At 43.7% G+C, this 16,508-nt stretch overlaps 2 protein-coding genes across 4 annotated transcripts in view; one reads left to right on the top strand and one right to left on the bottom strand.

The window, feature by feature from the left end:
• SKA2 (spindle and kinetochore associated complex subunit 2) overlaps positions 1–3,314 on the bottom strand; it is a 33,205-nt gene extending 29,891 nt beyond the window's left edge. For 2 of the 3 annotated variants that reach the window (XR_012514512.1, XM_074388088.1), the window contains exon 1: positions 3,099–3,314. Coding sequence is in view for 2 of the 3 variants with exons in the window: in XM_074388088.1 (XP_074244189.1) it covers positions 3,099–3,131 (33 nt within the window). In the remaining variant the exon portion in view is untranslated. The remainder of the gene's footprint in view (positions 1–3,098) is intronic. The other variant, XM_003929096.3, reaches the window with a different exon arrangement.
• Positions 3,315–3,603: 289 nt separating this feature from the next.
• Positions 3,604–16,508, top strand: part of PRR11 (proline rich 11) — a 32,051-nt gene continuing 19,146 nt past the window's right edge. The window contains exons 1-2 of the mRNA XM_039477045.2: positions 3,604–3,774; positions 11,109–11,241. Coding sequence (XP_039332979.2) covers positions 11,114–11,241 — 128 coding nt within the window. The 5' untranslated portion in view covers positions 3,604–3,774; positions 11,109–11,113. The remainder of the gene's footprint in view (positions 3,775–11,108; positions 11,242–16,508) is intronic.

Below are 16,508 nucleotides of genomic sequence, written 5' to 3'. Positions count from 1 at the left end.
TCAGAAGATAGCACAGGAAATCATGTACCCTTAAAATCTTAGAAACTAAATTGGTCCACAAGCATAACATTTTTTTCTAAAAGCACATGGCAAATCTGAAGCTGAGATGCACTGTTTTCTACTATCAAGTCTCAAAGCAGTAATATTTAAAGCCATGAAAAATATTCATCTTTAAATCCGAATAATTATGGAAACTAACTAATAAACTGAAAGGGAAAAAAAAGCTACCACTAATTTACTTGCAAGGATGTAAGAAAGGAAAAAAAACCTCATTTCTTTTCTTTTTTTTTTTTTTTTGAGACGGAGTTTCGCTCGTTACCCAGGCTGGAGTGCAATGGCGCGATCTCGGCTCACCGCAACCTCCGCCTCCTGGGTTCAGGCAATTCTCCTGCCTCAGCCTCCTGAGTAGCTGGGATTACAGGCATGTGCCACCATGCCCAGCTAATTTTCAGTATTTTTAGTAGAGACGGGGTTTCACCATGTTGACCGGGATGGTCTCGATCTCTTGACCTCGTGATCCACCCGCCTCGGCCTCCCAAAGTGCCGGGATTACAGGCTTGACCCACCGCGCCAGGCAAAACCTCATTTCTTTTCTTCCTGTCTTCAAAAAGAATTTAAATACTACCCCATCATTCAAACAATATCTAAAGTTTAAATGTCTGGCTACCTCATAATTTTCTAAAACCTACTTTTTCAAAATGTTTACTTCATCATTGTTCACGTAAAAGAGAATTTCTTCAATCTAAAGAAGTCCTATGAGAATACTGACTCTATTGCAAAGGCCAAAGTTTAAAAATTAAACAGCCAACTTGAGAAGCAAACAACCTGTTAAAAGCAGAATGGGCATCATTTAGCAGAAATAAATTTAAGCAGAAATATCTGTATCGTAGGGAGGAATTCAGAATGGGAGAAGGGCAAGATAGTCTTAACGTTTAAGCCTGTTGACAAAAATCAAATTACAATACTTAATATTTTGTTTTTAAAAAGACGAGGCCAGGCGCGGTGGCTCAAGTCTGTAATCCTAGCACTTTGGGAGGCCGAGGCGGGTGGATCACGAGGTCAAGAGATCGAGACCATCCTGGTCAACATGGTGAAACCCCGTCTGTACTAAAAATACAAAAAATTAGCTGGGCATGGTGGCGCGTGCCTGTAATCCCAGCTAATCAGGAGGCTGAGGCAGGAGAATTGCCTGAACCCAGGAGGTGGAGGTTGCGGTGAGCCGAGATCGCGCCATTGCACCCCAGCCTGGGTAACAAGAGTGAAACTCTGTCTCAAAAAAAAAAAAAGACGATAAAAATAATAAAACTTAGAACTAAAAGTTCATTATTACACGTGTGAATATCTGCAGGAAATTCTCCCTTCTTCCCTGCCATTTTTCCCTACACTTCTCCAACCCCACACACGCTGCACAGAGAAAATTTAAACAGATGTTAAAAGCAATTGAAAGCCTTAAAATTAAATTTGCATATGAGAGGCATTCCAATTCATTAGCACATCACATACATCAAGGCCTCACTTTTTCTGGGGTGGGAATGGGGGGTGAGTGAGGTTTCTTCCAGGATCACCACAAGTCCTTTCCAAGGCAGAAGTTAAGAGACCTAAGATTTAGCTTGGAGAAACCAGGGCAGGCACAAACGATACCTAAGCAGTAATGCCAGGGAGTGGCATGGGGAGGAAGGACTGATTACAAATGAAGAAGAAAGAAGTTTTTTACTTTTTTTAAACTTAAACTTATTTTCTTTCTTTCTTTCTTTCTTTTTAGGAGTCTCACTCTGTCCCTGGGCCCAGGTGCAGTGGCACGATCTCGGCTTACTGCAACCTCCACGTCCCGGGTTCAAGGGATTCTCAGCCTCCCGAGCAGCTAGGACTACAGGCGCGCGCCACCACACCCGGCTAATTTTTGTATTTTTGGTAGAGACGGGGTTTCACCATGTTGGCCAGGATGGTCTCCATCTCTTGACCTCGTGATCCGCCCACCTCGGCCTCCCAAAGTGCTGGGATTACAGGCGTGAGCCACCGCGCCCGGCCAATCTTATTTTAATAGACCAGCAAACAAAAAAAGACAGGAACTCAGAGGCAGGCGCTTCCTCCGAAGTCCAGGTTTCTAAGGAAAGCAGCCCAACCTGGGGAGAAAAAAAAAAAAAAAAAAAAAAAAAAGGATAAGGCAGGACGAAAAGGACTGAAGACAGAACAAGGGAAGTAAGAGGAAAAAAGCGCGGGCGATCAAGCTGGTAATCTAAGGAGAGGAGGGAGGGAATAAAGAGGGCCAATGAGGGACAGATCCTTAAAGAAATGCAGAAGGGCAGCCCCCCCCAACTGGGCGCCCCCGAGCAGGCCAAACACGCCTGCAACCACGGGAGTGCTTTCTAAGTCTTCACCCCCGTGTTCTCCTTCCGCAGATGAATGAAAAGTGGACAACTCGAGAGCAGGGTGACTTTCCTGTCCCAATCCCGCCCGCGCTCCAGAAAAGGAGCTCGCGGTTCCGATCCCCTTCGCTCACACCTCTTCTCTCACCCGAGGTCTGCCACCTCCGGACCAAACAGAAACGGGTCTAGGGGCTTCCCTGGCCGTTAGGAAGTTGTGTAGACAAGCCTAGCATCCTTTCTCAGACTTTCTCCGCCCGCCTTCGGGAACGCGAGCGGGGTCGGCGCCACTGGGCTTTCTCCCCGCCCCCCTCGGTTTATTCCCCACCCCACCCTCGGTTCCCCTTTCCTGGGCGTGTGAACCACCTCTCCCTCCTTGGGACTCTTAGAGACGGTTCCGGTCACAGTTTTTTTGGCACAAACACTGAACGCGGTCTGCACCGGGCGCAGTTCCGTGAGGGGTGTAAATCTGCGGGAAAGGAACAAGGACTTCCAAAGGCCCCGCACCCTCAGCGTCTCCCGCCATTTCCCCGACGAGTTTCCCGGATGTAACCCCTTCCCCCCGCGGCACTTGAGACACCACGGTGGCGGCTCCCTTTGGTGCAGGAGGAGGGAACTCGACTCTGGTCCAGCCTCCGCTGCCCGGAGTTTCCGGCGACTCCAATTCGTGCCCCACCTTCGAGGCCATTGGGAAAAAATAAACTACCCAGTAGATCTCCTTCACTTTGCACTCACCATCAGTTCGAGCTTATCGACCTCCGCCTCCATGTTGAATAGTTGACATTCCTCAGACCGCGGCGGCGCTTAAGCCGCAAGCCATACTAGCATGGAGGGCCTCCATTGGACAGCTGTCACTCAACGTCTCGCACTCATTGGCTCCTCCGTTCCACCGGCTCCCGCCCATTGGCGACTGGGTAACGCCCCTCTGCATGAGACACATTTTTCTGTTGGGCAAAGACACAAAACGCCACAAGAGGATTGGCTGCCGTGCACATTTTTTTTTTCCATTGCCTGCCCCCTCCTCTCTACTTTCAATTTTATAGTTAGGGCTCAGTAGAGAGGAGCTTGCGATTGGTCCAATGGGAAGAAGAGCCGACCAATCACACTAGAGCTTCCACCGACAGCAGAGGGGACGTAACACACCTTCTTTCCTCTCCTGCTTCCCCTCCCCTTCTCTCCCGACTTCCCCTTGTTCATACCAGAAGCGCCTCAGCTCTGATTGGCCGGGACGCTGTGCTACCTCAGCCAATCACAAGCCAGGCTGTGCTCCTACCCTATCCGAAGAGCGAATCATGCAGAAACCGTGTCTACGATTGGTCCCTCCCTGACAAGTATTTAATTTTGAATTTTTCTTTATGGCGTGGGAGAGGCTACAGCCCGGACTCCATCGACTCCCCCGGCTCTTAGACTAGTAAGTGCAGGGACGATTATTTCTTTGTTATCCAAGCTCGCGTCCTGAGTGGCTGGGCCTGTTGCTGCTTGTGTTTTTACGGTTTAAGGAGTTGGGGACTTTGGCTGGACACGGAGGGGAAATGGAAAAAGGAGGGGGAGGTTTGGGGGGCTGGAGAAGAAGCGCTCGGCCTGGCTTCATCTTAAGCATACTCCTATTTAATTAACACTAAGCAAAATATGTTTTAGAGCAAAGCATCTGCCTACCTTTTGAACATTTCTTTACATGTTTACTGCTCAAAGTCACAGATCAGCGACATCCGCATCTCTTGGTTGCTTATTACAAATGCAGATTCTCGGGCTCCACCCAGATTTACTGAATCAGAATATGCATTTTAACAAGATTTGCCTCAGTGATTTCTATGCACATTAAAGCTTGAGATGATACATTTCTTGATTGGGAATATTACTATGTTACTCGGTATTGTCTGGCATTCTGTCAATTTTAAAAGTGTGTCCTGTTTACTGAGTGCCTAATACTGTGCGGGACGAGACTTTAGGGAGCTGCAGAAACAAGACAGGAACAACAACAACAACAAAAAGCTTTTTCTTTTTTTTTTTCTTTTTGCAAAAAAAATTGTAAAATTAAATATAAGTAAGTACCCGGAAATAATGCTATGTGGGTTCAAGAAGAATCGATCGGAAATTAAGCAATCGAAGGCTATTTATGGAGGAGTGCAAAAGACCTCCATAAAAATGTGTTTTAGGAAGATGGCAATGAAATGCAACAGTCATTTCTGTTGTTGCCACAGCTTTGAACGTACCCCAGAGCAAAGAACTTTTTTTTTTTTTTTTGAGACAGAGTCTCACTCTGTCGCCGAAGTTGGAGTGCAGTGGGGTGATCTCGGCTCACTTAAACCTCCGCCTCCCGGTTTCAAGAGATTCTCCTCCCTCAGCCTCCTAAGTAGCTGGGACTACAGGCACACTCCATGACGGGGGTTTCACCATGTTGGCCAGGATGGTCTTGATCTCCTGACCTCCTGATCCACCCTCCTCAGCCTCCCAAAGTGCTGGGATTACAGGCATAAGCCACTGCGCCCGGCCATCATTGCCATTTATGTAAGTCAGTTTCATATGGTTTAACCTAATATATTGGTGAAAAGGGTTCAGTGTTTGTCTACCATCTTTCCTCTCAACTTCTGACTTTGAACATAGAACATAAGCAGTTAGATGTCTTTATATATCCTATTGTCACTCCTATAATCAGATCCTCATCCCCTAGACAGTTGCAATAGGCTTGTAAGTGGTCTCTTTGTCTTCAGTCATGGTCCCATAAATCAAATTTCCACAATGCTGCCAAAGCATTCTTTCTAAAGGACAAGTATGAGCATGACAATTATCTGCCTAAAATCCATTATTGTTTCTGATGTCTTGGTCCTTATCCACCCTCCAGCTTCATTGATCCCAACAAAACTTTATGTTGCAGGATATGCTTTAGTCACAATGAGTCCTTTCTGTGATTCACCTGACATACGTTTCTGTGAAATGTTTCCATGTTATTCCCTCTGGTGAGATGAGTCCTCCCCAGGTCCACCTTAACCTAGCCTCTTCATCAAAGCTCAGCTTAAGGAAAACCTTTTCCAAAAACCTCAACCCTATGAAAGAGTTATGTACTCTTGCTTTATTTCTCCATTAACATAAACATTTCCCATCATAACCCATACCATTTTGTATACTCGTTTACTTTCTGCTTACCCATCTCTGCCAACTATAAACTCTTGGAGGGCAGGGATGTGTCTTGTTCATCTTCATAGCAAGTTATCACTATATGTTGACTTAAACTTAACTTCTGTATTTTAAAAAATCAGATATAGTAATCTCAAGCAGTAAAAAAAAAAAAAAAAAGAATCAAAGAAGAATAATAATGATAAAACTTACTGCCTGCCAGGAACTGTAAATACTTTACATGATTTACTCATGTACTCCTCAAAACTCTGAAGTAACTTCCTGTTAATATTATTAAATTGAGCCAGGTGCTATGGCTCACGAATGTAATCCCAGCACTTTGGGAGGCCGAGGCGGGTGGATCACGAGGTCAAGAGATCGAGACCATCCTGGTCAACATGGTGAAACCCCATCTCTACTAAAAATACAAAAAATTAACTGGGTGTGGTGGCATGTGCCTGTAATCCCAGCTACTCAGGAGGCTGAGGCAGGAGAATTGCCTGAACCCAGGAGGCGGAGGTTGCGGTGAGCCGAGATCACGCCATTGCACTACAGCCTGGGTAACGAGAGCGAAACTCCATCTCAAAAAAAAAAAAAAAAGAAAGAAAGAAAAAGAATCTACTTCTGGAAGGGCTGTGGATAGATGCACTGCCACCATTTGCCATTAGGGGTGCCCTCTGCAAGTCTTGGAACCAAACCAGTGCTCAGCTTTTACAACCTGCAACAGGGTAGTGGGGGTTCATCAGCCAGTGGAATCTGAGCGCTGAGCAAGTATAGTGCTGCATACCAAGTGTTGAAAGGTTACTGAGTGAACAAAAGTGGAATGAATGTGTATTTTAAAGGCCAATTGTTCCCATTCAAATCTGAGTTTGAAGGGAAAGAGGCCCAGACCTTGAGATAATTTTCAGTTCTGCTACTTGAATAACATCTTTGTTCCTCAAGTAGCAACAACTAAAACCAGCAAAGCCCTTCTGGAACTTCGGCTCAAACTAGCGCTGACTTAATTTTCTTCAGAAAAGGATCCAGACTGAAATGTCAATATACTAGATAATGTTTTTGTTCTGTTTTTCCATTTCCTACTACAGTTACAGAGACCATTTTATTGAAGGTTTCCAAAGTGTTCACTTGGTCACAATCCAGATAATGGTAACACATATTTAATGGTAATATATTTAATTTTAAATTTATCATTATGATATATAGATATATAGATGTATGTTAGCATATAGTTTATTAGTATGTATAGCATTTTAGAACAGATTATATATATATGTATATATATATACACACACACATACATATATATATATATATATATATATATATATATATATATATATTTTTTTTTTTTTTTGAGACGGAGTCTCACTCTGTCGCCAGGCTAGAGTGAGACTCCTATAATCCCAGCACTTTGGGAGGCCAACGTGTGCAGATCACAAGGTCAGGAGTTTGAGACCAGCCTGACCAACATGGTGAAACCCCTTCTCTACTAAAAATACAAAAAAGAGCCGGGCGCGATGGCTCATGCCTGTAATCCCAGCACTTTGGGAGGCCGAGGCGGGTGGGTCACGAGGTCAAGAGATCGAGACCATTCTGGTCAACATGGTGAAACCCCATCTCTACTAAAAATACAAAAAATCAGCTGGACATGGTGGTGCGTGCCTGTAATCCCAGCTACTCAGGAGGCTGAGGCAGGAGAATTGCCTGAACCCAGGAGGCGGAGGTTGCGGCGAGCCGAGATCCCGCCATTGCACTCCAGCCTGGGTAACCAGGGAAACTCCGTCTCCAAAAAAAAAACAAAAACAAAAAAGTTAGCTGGGTGTGGTGGCTCCTGCCTGTTATCCTAGCTACTCAAAAGGCTGAGGCAGGAGAATTGCCTGAATCCAGGAGGTGGAGGCTGCAGTGAGCTGAGATCCAGCCACTACACTCCAGCAGCCTGGGCAACAGAACAAGACTCCATCTCAAAAAAAAAAAAGTTCACTTTATTTTGACAGATCCTAATTTGCTGTTACTGCATCAAGTGGCATCGCCACTTAATTTTTTATTTTTTAACTTTTAAAATTTTATTTTGATTATTTTTAAATTGACCAATAATAATTATACATATTCTGGGGGTACATAGTGATGTTTTGATACATATAATGTATAGTGAATAGATCAGGGTAATTAGCATATTTATTTATTTATTTATTTATTTTTGAGACGGAATTTCGCTCTTGTTACCCAGGCTGGAGTGCAATGGCGCGATCTCAGCTCACCACAACCTCCGCCTCCTGGGTTCAAGCAATTCTCCTACCTCAGCCTCCTGAGTAGCTGGGATTACAGGCACGTGCCACCATGCCCAGCTAATTTTTTGTATTTTTAGTAGAGACGGGGTTTCACCATGTTGACCAGGATGGTCTCGATCTGTCGACCTCGTGATCCACCCGCCTCGGCCTCCCAAAGTGCTGGGATTACAGTCGTGAGCCACTGCGCCTGGTTAATTAGCATATTTATAATCTCAAACATGTATCCTTTATTTGTGTTAGGAAAATTCAATACCTTCCTTCTAGCTATTGGAAACTAGATAACATATTGTTAACTATAGTCATCCTACAGTGCTGTGGAACACTAGAAGTTATTCCTCTTATCTAGCTGTAATTTTGTTACTGGAAAGGGGTCCCAATCCAGACCCCAAGAGAGGATTCTTGGACCTCATGCAAGAAGGAATTCAGGACAAGTCCACAAAGTAAAGTGAAAGCATGTTTATTAAGAAATTAAAGGAATAGGGCCGGGTGTGGTGGCTCACGCCTGTAATCCTAGCACTTTGGGAGGCCGAGGTGGGTGGATCACCTGAGGTCAGGAGTTCAAGACCAGCCTGGCCATCATGGTGAAACCGCATCTTTATTAAAAAAAAAAAAAAAAAAAGAAAAGAAAGAAAGAAATTAAAGGAATAAAAGAATCGCTATTCCATAGGTAGAGCAGTAGCATGGGCTGCTCAACTGAGTATACTTTAGTTGTATCTTGATTATATGCTAAACAAGGGGTGGATTATTCATGAGTTTTCTGGGGAAAGAGTGAGGATTTCCCAGAACTGAGGGTTTCTTCCCTTTTTAGACTATATAAGGTAACTTCCAGACATAGCCATGGCATTTGTAAACTGTCTTGGAGGTGATGGGAGTGTCTTTTTGCATGCAAATGCCTTATAATTCGTGTGTAATCAGCAGTAAGGATGACCCGAGGCTACTTTCATTGCTCTCTTGGTTTTGGCCAAGTTCTTTACTGCATCCTCAGCAGGGTCTTTGAGACCTGTATCTTGTGCCAACCTCCTATCTCATCCTGTGACTAAGAATGCCTAACCTCCTGGCAATGGAGCTCAGCAGGTCTTAGCCTCATTTTACCCAGTCCCTATTCAAGATGGAGTCGCCTGGTTCAAACGCCTCTATTTGGTATCCTTTAACAAATCTCTCCCTATTCCTCCTTCCTCTCCACCTTTCCCAGCCTCTAGTATCCTCTGTTCTACTAGGTAATGCTTTTATTTTACATTATTTTATTTATTTATTTATTTTTGAGTTAGAATCTTGCTTTGTCGGCCGGGCGCGGTGGCTCAAGCCTGTAATCCCAGCACTTTGGGAGGCCGAGGTGGGTGGATCACAAGATCGAGACCATCCTGGTCAACATGGTGAAACCCCGTCTCTACTAAAAATACAAAAAATTAGCTGAGCATGGTGGCGTGTGCCTGTAATCCCAGCTACTCAGGAGGCTGAGGCAGGAGAATTGCCTGAACCCAGGAGGCGGAGGTTGCGGTGAGCCGAGATCGCGCCATTGCACTCCAGCCTGGGTAACAAGAGTGAAACTCCGCCTCAAAAAAAAAAAAAAAAAAAAGAATCTTGCTTTGTCACCCAGGCTGGAATGCCATGGCATGATCTCAGCTCACTGCAACCTCCGATTCCCAGGTTCAAGTGATTCTCTTGCCTCAGCCTCCTCAGTAGCTGGGACCACAGGCACATGCCAACATGCCCAACTAATTTTTGTATTTTTAATAGAGACAGGGTTTTGCCATGTTGTCCAGGCTGGTCTCAAACTCCAGGCCTCAAATGATCTGCCCGCCTCAGCCTCCCAAAGGGATTATAGGCGTGAGTTGTCTCACCCAGCCGGTGATATTTTAAAATACTTTATTTTATTTTTATTTTTTAAATATTATTTCCTTTATAAAAAAGACAGGGTTTCACCATGTTGGTCAGGCTGGTCTTGAACTCCCGACCTCAGGTGATCCGCCTGCCTTAGCCTCCAAAGTGCTTGGATTACAGACGTGAGCCACCACGCCCAGCCTAAAATGCTTTAAAATAACTGTTTTAAGGCCCACGCCTGTAATTCCAGCACTTTGGGATTATGCCACGAGGTGTGGTGGCATGTACCTGTGGTCCCAACTACTCAGGAGGCTGAGGCAGGAGAATTGCTTGAACCCAGGAGGTGGAGGTTGCAGTGAGCCGAGATTGTGCCACTGCACTCCAGCCTGGGAAACAGAGCTACACTGTGTCTCAAAAAATAAAATAAAATAACTTTTAAAACACCCATATCTTAGATTTGGGGTAATTGTTATTTCATTTTACTATTGCCTGTTTAATCTAGTCTCACACCACAGCATATCAGAAAGAACATGGAAGACTTACAGGTCTAAACTTTATGGTATTGTATTGACAGATTGTCTAATCTTTCTTACCCTCAGTTTATTATACTGTAAAAATGGGAATAAAGCCGGGCGCGGTGGCTCAAGCCTGTAATCCCAGCACTTTGGGAGGCCGAGGCGGGTGGATCACAAGGTCGAGAAATCGAGACCATCCCGGTCAACATAGTGAAACCCCGTCTCTACTAAAAATACAAAACATTAGCTGGGCATGGTGGCACGTGCCTGTAATCCCAGCTACTCAGGAGGCTGAGGCAGGAGAATTGCCTGAACCCAGGAGGCGGAGGTTGCGGTGAGCCGAGATCGCGCCATTGCACTCCAGCCTGGGTAACAAGAGCGAAATTCCGTCTCAAAAAAAAAAAAAAAAAAAAAAAAAAAAAAATGGGAATAAAAATCCTCCTTGACAGGGATAACACCTTGCAGAATAGTGAGGGTTAACTGAAAAGACGTATGTGAAGATGCCTAAAAGTAAAGGGGTGTTGAATAAATGGTTAATGTTTCCTCATCTTACTGCCAATTCCACCTGTCACAGTGGATGCTTAGTAGATGATGCTGATAAAGAAACATATTCTTTTAATAACTGACTATAACCCAACTACAGCCATTTTCACTACTATGAAGAAAGGGAAATCCATTTGACTTAATGAAGAAAAGCAACACAAGCAAACCAAACTTAGAGAATAATGCCAAGACCAAGATCTCCCAAGAGATAGTTTAAATCTGGGTTTACATTTTCCTCTACTTCAGGGCTCTTCTGGGATGTTGGTAGTGACCTATTTCTGAACCAAGATGGTATCTACAAGGGTGTGTTCATGGTATGATAATTCATTGAGCTATATACTTAAGATCTGTGTATTTTATATATATATATATATGTATATATATATATATATGTATATATATATATATATACACATATATATATAAAATTCTTCAATTAAAAATGTAAAAAAATTTCTCTGCAGAAACCATGCCCAAGTTCAAACAACGAAGAAGAAAGCTAAAAGCCAAAGCCAAAAGATTACTGAAAAAAAAAGAAGCCTCCCACTTTCAGTCCAAGCTAATTATACCTCCTCCTCCACCACCCTCACCAGAAAGGTAAGGCATAATGTGGAACAGAAAAAAATACTAGAAAGATCTGATCAGTTTCCAGATATAGCAAATAAAAATAGAAGGCAGGGCCAGGTGCAGTTACTCATGCCTGTAATATTAGCACTTCGGCAGACTGAGGTGAGTGGATAACCTGAGGTCAGGAGTTCGAGACCAGCCTGGCCAATGTGGCGAAATCCTGTCTCTACTAAAAATACAAAAATTAGCCAGGCGTGATGGTGATTATCTGTAATCCCAGCTACTTGAGAGGCTTAGGCGGGAGAACTGCTTGAACCCAGGAGGCAGAGGTTGCAGTGAGCCAAGTTAGTGCCACTGCACTCCAGCCTGGGCAACAGAGCGAGACTCCATCTCAAAAAAAACAAAACAAGAAAAAGAGAAGGCCCAGTTAAATTTGAATTTCAGGGCCGGGCGCAGTGGCTCAAGCCTGTAATCCCAGCACTTTGGGAGGCCGAGACGGGTGGATCACGAGGTCAAGAGATCGAGACCATCCCGGTCAACATAGTGAAACCCCGTCTCTACTAAAAAATACAAAAAATTAGCTGGGCATGGTGGCACGTGCCTGTAATCCCAGCTACTCAGGAGGCTGAGGCAGGAGAATTGCCTGAACCCAGGAGGCGGAGGTTGCGGTGAGCCGAGATCGTGCCATTGCACTCCAGCCTGGGTAACGAGAGCGAAACTCCGTCTCAAAAAATAAAATAAAATAAAATAAAATAAAATAAATTTGAATTTCAGATAAACAGTGAATAATTTTTTCATATAATTATGTCCTTCGTGATATTTGGAATCAATCTATACTAAAATTATTCATACTTTATCTGAAATTAATTTTTTTATTTTAATTTTGATTTATTTGTTTATTTTTGAGATTGAGTCTTACTCTGTCACCTAAGCTGGAGTGCAGTAGCACATCAAGGCTCACTGCAGCCTTGACTTCCTGAGCTCAAGTGATCCTCCCACCTCAGCCTCCCAAGTAGCTGGGACCATGGGTGCATACCACCACACCTGACATATTTTTTATTTTGTGTAGAGATGGAGTCCCACTACATTGCCTGGGCTGATTTCAAAATCCTCAAGCATTCTTCCTGACTCAGCCCCCGAAAGTGCTGGGACTACAAGTGTGAGCTACTGTGCCAGCCTGAAATTAAATTTTAATTGGACACCTGAATTTTACTTGGCAAACATAGTTTAAGAGTTTTGGCCGGGCGCGGTGGCTCAAGCCTGTAATCCCAGCACTTTGGGAGGCCGAGGCGGGTGGATCACGAGGTCGAGAGATCGAGACCATCCTGGTCAACATGGTGAAACCCCGTCTCTACTAAAAATACAAAATATTAGCTGGGCATGGTGGCACGTGCCTGTAATCCCAGCTTCTCAGGAGGCTGAGGCAGGAGAATTGCCTGAGCCCAGGAGGCGGAGGTTGCGGTGAGCCGAGATCGCGCCATTGCACTCCAGCCTGGGTAACAAGAGCGAAACTCCGTCTCAAAAAAAAAAAAAAAGAGTTTTATAGGAGTCCAGGGAAAACTTCCCCTTCCTTTTCTGAAGGTTCATGGAAAAATCAACTGACAAAAGGCAGATTAATCAAAGAAAAGACATACAAATGTATTGATGTGCACACAGGGGAAAACCACAGAGTGATTATCCCAACCCATCAGTGGGGTTTAGTACCTTATATACCATCTTGAGGTTGCAGAGAGAATGGGAGCTTAGATTGTGTCAAAACAGCTTATGGGAGGTGGTGAAGAGGAGGCCTGGCTAGCAAAGGTGGTCTTGTTTGCAGATGAAACCTCACAAGTAGCAGCCCTCAGAGACAATAGATGGTAAGTGTTTCTTTCAGATCTTTAAAGATCTGTGAATCTTTTCTAGATCTGAATGGACAAGGGAAAGCCTCAGAGAAAGTCTGGCTGCATCAAGGCAGATTTTCTTTACAGATGCAAATCTCTCCCACCAGAGACAACTTCACGGCTATTACTATATTTCTAGTCCTTCTGCATACCATCCTGAACTATGTGATAGACATTTATTTTGGGGTGAAATATTTTGGTTTCTGGCCTAGCACAGTGGCTCATGCCTGTAATCCCAGCACTTGGGGAGGCCAAGGTGAGAGAATCGATTGAGCCCAGGAGTTCAAGACCAGCCTGGGCGACATAGTGAAAACCTCATCTCCAAATAAAAAAGTAAAGTTATAGCACTGAAATGTCCTTTGATGAGATTAAAAAAAGAAAAAGAAAAAATAGAAAAGTGAAGTTTAAAAAAAGAGAAATATTTTGGTTTCCTTCACTTCATTTGAAGTGAAAATAACAAGAAATTATATTCAAATGCAAAGTAACTACTTTTTTCTTCCCTTGTGAATTTAATGGCATAAATCTGGCAACTAAATAATGAAAGAAGGGCGTGGACTGCAATTGCCTGACAGGTTCTCCTTGTCCATTGCCCATAAAAAGCCAGTTCACTGAGACAGTGGAATTGCAGCAAAAAAAAGAACTTAATAAATGCAGAGCTGACTAAGTGACAGACCAGAGTTTCTTACTATATTCAATTTCCCCAAAAATTCAGAGACTAGGGTTTTTTAAGGATAATTTGGTAGATAGCGGGCTAGAGAATGTAGAATGCTTATTGGTTGGGTCAGGGATGAAATCACAGGGGGTCAAAGTGTGTTCTTCTTGCTGTCTTCAGTTCCTAGGTAGGATCACAGAACAAGTTGAGCCAGTTTTCCAGTCTGGGTGGTGCCAGCTGGTCCATCAGAATGCAGGGCCTAAAAAATATCTTGGGCCAGATACCAGGGCTCACACCTGTAATCCTAGCACATTTAGAGACAAAGGCAGAAAGATCACTTGAGCTCAGGAATTCAAGACCAGCCTAGGCAACACAGCAAAACTTTGTCTCTATTAAAAATTAAAAATAAGCCAGGCAAGGTGGCTCAAGCCTGTAATCCCAGCACTTTGGGAGGCTGAGGTGGGTGGATCAGAAGTTCAGGAGTTTGAGACCAGCCTGGCCAATATGTAGAAACCCCATCTCTACTAAAAATACAAAATTATCCAGACATGGTGGCGCATGCCTGTAATCAATCCCAGATACTTGGGAGGCTGAACCAAGAGAATTATTTGAACTCCAGGAGGTTGAGGTTGCAGTGAGCCAAGATCTGGCCACACTCCAGCCTTGGTAACAAAAGCAAAACTCTGTCTCAAAAAAATAATAATGATTAAAAATGATTATCCAGGCATGGCATGCACATGTAGTCCCAGCTCTTCAGGAGGCTAAGGTGGAAGGAATGCTTGAGCCCAGGAGATCCAGACTACAGTGAGCTATAATTGTGCCACTGCACACCAGTGAGTGACAGAGACCCTGTCTCGAAAAAGAAAAAGACCTTGAACAGCAATCTTAGGTTTCACAATAGTGATATTATCCATAGGAGCAACTGGGTAGGTTAGGAATCTTGTTGCCTCTGGCTGTATGACTCCTGAGCCATAATTTCTAATCTTATGGCTAAATTGTTAGTTTTACAAAGGTGATCTAGTCACCAAGCCAGGACAAGGTTTGTTTTGTGAAGGGGCTGTTAGCATCTTTGTTTCAAAGTTAAACTGTAAACTGCATTCTTCCCATAGTTAGCTCAACCTATACCCAGGAATGAACAAGGGCAGGTTGGAGGTTAAAAACAAGATGGGTCAATTAAGTCAGATTTCTTTCACTGTCATAATTTTCCTATGTCAGATTTTTTTTCTCACTGTCACAATTTTTGCAAAGGCAATTTCAGGACTAGAATTTAAATCTTCATTTAAATATTAGTTTAAGTTTGCTAATTTATTTTCTGACACTCACAACTTAAATGGGCCATTCAAAGAGGTAAGACTCTGGGCCAGCATGGTGGCTGTAATCCCAGCACTTTGGGAGGCTGAGGCTAGAGGATCACTTGAACCTAGGAGTTCAAGGTTACAGTGATTAAAAACAAAAAAGAAAGACATTTTGAGTTCCTAGGGGGCTGGTTTTCACAGTAACTTTGTTGTTATAGCTCTTTTTACAGAAAGCTTTTTAAAGCAAACAGACCCTTGCAATGCAGTAGCCATGATAATGCCACCTGGATTCATTTCTCTCCCTCTTGAATATTGTAATAGCCTCCTAACTGGTCCCCCTGCTTATGTCTTTGTCCCTCTGCCATGGATTCTCAATGCAGTAGCCAGAGCAAGCTTTGGAAAAAAAAATTTTTTTAATTAGTGCTTGTGTATTTAATTCTATTTACTTCTTTTTTTTTTTTTTTGAGACATAGTCTTGCTCTGGTCTCCCAGGCTGGAGTGCCGTGGTATGATCTCTGCTCACTGCATTCTCCACCTCCTCCTGGGTTTAAGCAATTCTCCTGCCTCAGCCACCCAAGTAGCTGGAACTATAGGTGTGCACCATGACACCAGGCTATTTTTTTTTTTTTGGACAGAGTTTTGCTCTCGTTGCCCAGGCTGAGTGTAATAGCAAGATCTTCGCTCACTGCAACCTCTGCCTCCTGGGTTCAAACGATTCTCTTGCCTCACCTTCCCACCACACACAGCTAATTTTTGTATTTTTAGTAGAGATGGGGGTTTCACCATGTTGGCCAGGCTGGTCTTGAGCTCCTGACCTCAAGTGATCTGCCTGCCTCAGCCTCCCAAAGTGCTGGGATTACAGGAGTGAGCCCTACACCCAAACAATTTTGTTTACTTCTATCAGGTGCATGTGTAGGCTCCCTATAACACACCCAGTTTCTAACATGGTAGTTACAAGACAGGTGAGACTATTTACCCATTGGTCTTCTTTTGTTTAATTTTCTATCATAGCAAATACAGTTACATTTAATTACTAGATAATTTTCCCCAATCATGTTGCCATAGTATACAAAGTTAATGCTAAAATGTAACTTACTTAATCCCTGTGGAAATTTGTAATCAAAAGCAGTAAGAGGTATTTTCTTTTTTCTTTTTTTTTTTTTTTTTGAGACGGAGTTTCTCTCGTTACCCAGGCTGGAATGCAATGGCGCAATCTTGGCTCACCACAACCTCTGCCTCCTGGGTTCAGGCAATTCTCCTGCCTTAGCCTCCTGAGTAGCTGGGATTACAGGCACGTGCCACCATGCCCAGCTGATTTTTTTGTATTTTTAGTAGAGACGGGTTTCAGCATCTTGACCAGGATGGTCTCAATCTCTTAACCTCGTGATCCATCCGCCTCGGCCTCCTAAAGTGCTGAGATTACCAGCTTGAGGCACCGCACCCGGCTTTCTTTTTTTTCTTTTTTTTTTT

Source organism: Saimiri boliviensis, chromosome 17 (genome assembly GCF_048565385.1).
Source record: "Saimiri boliviensis isolate mSaiBol1 chromosome 17, mSaiBol1.pri, whole genome shotgun sequence".
Taxonomy (NCBI): domain Eukaryota; kingdom Metazoa; phylum Chordata; class Mammalia; order Primates; family Cebidae; genus Saimiri; species Saimiri boliviensis.
This window is presented reverse-complemented; position numbering and strand designations above follow the sequence as displayed.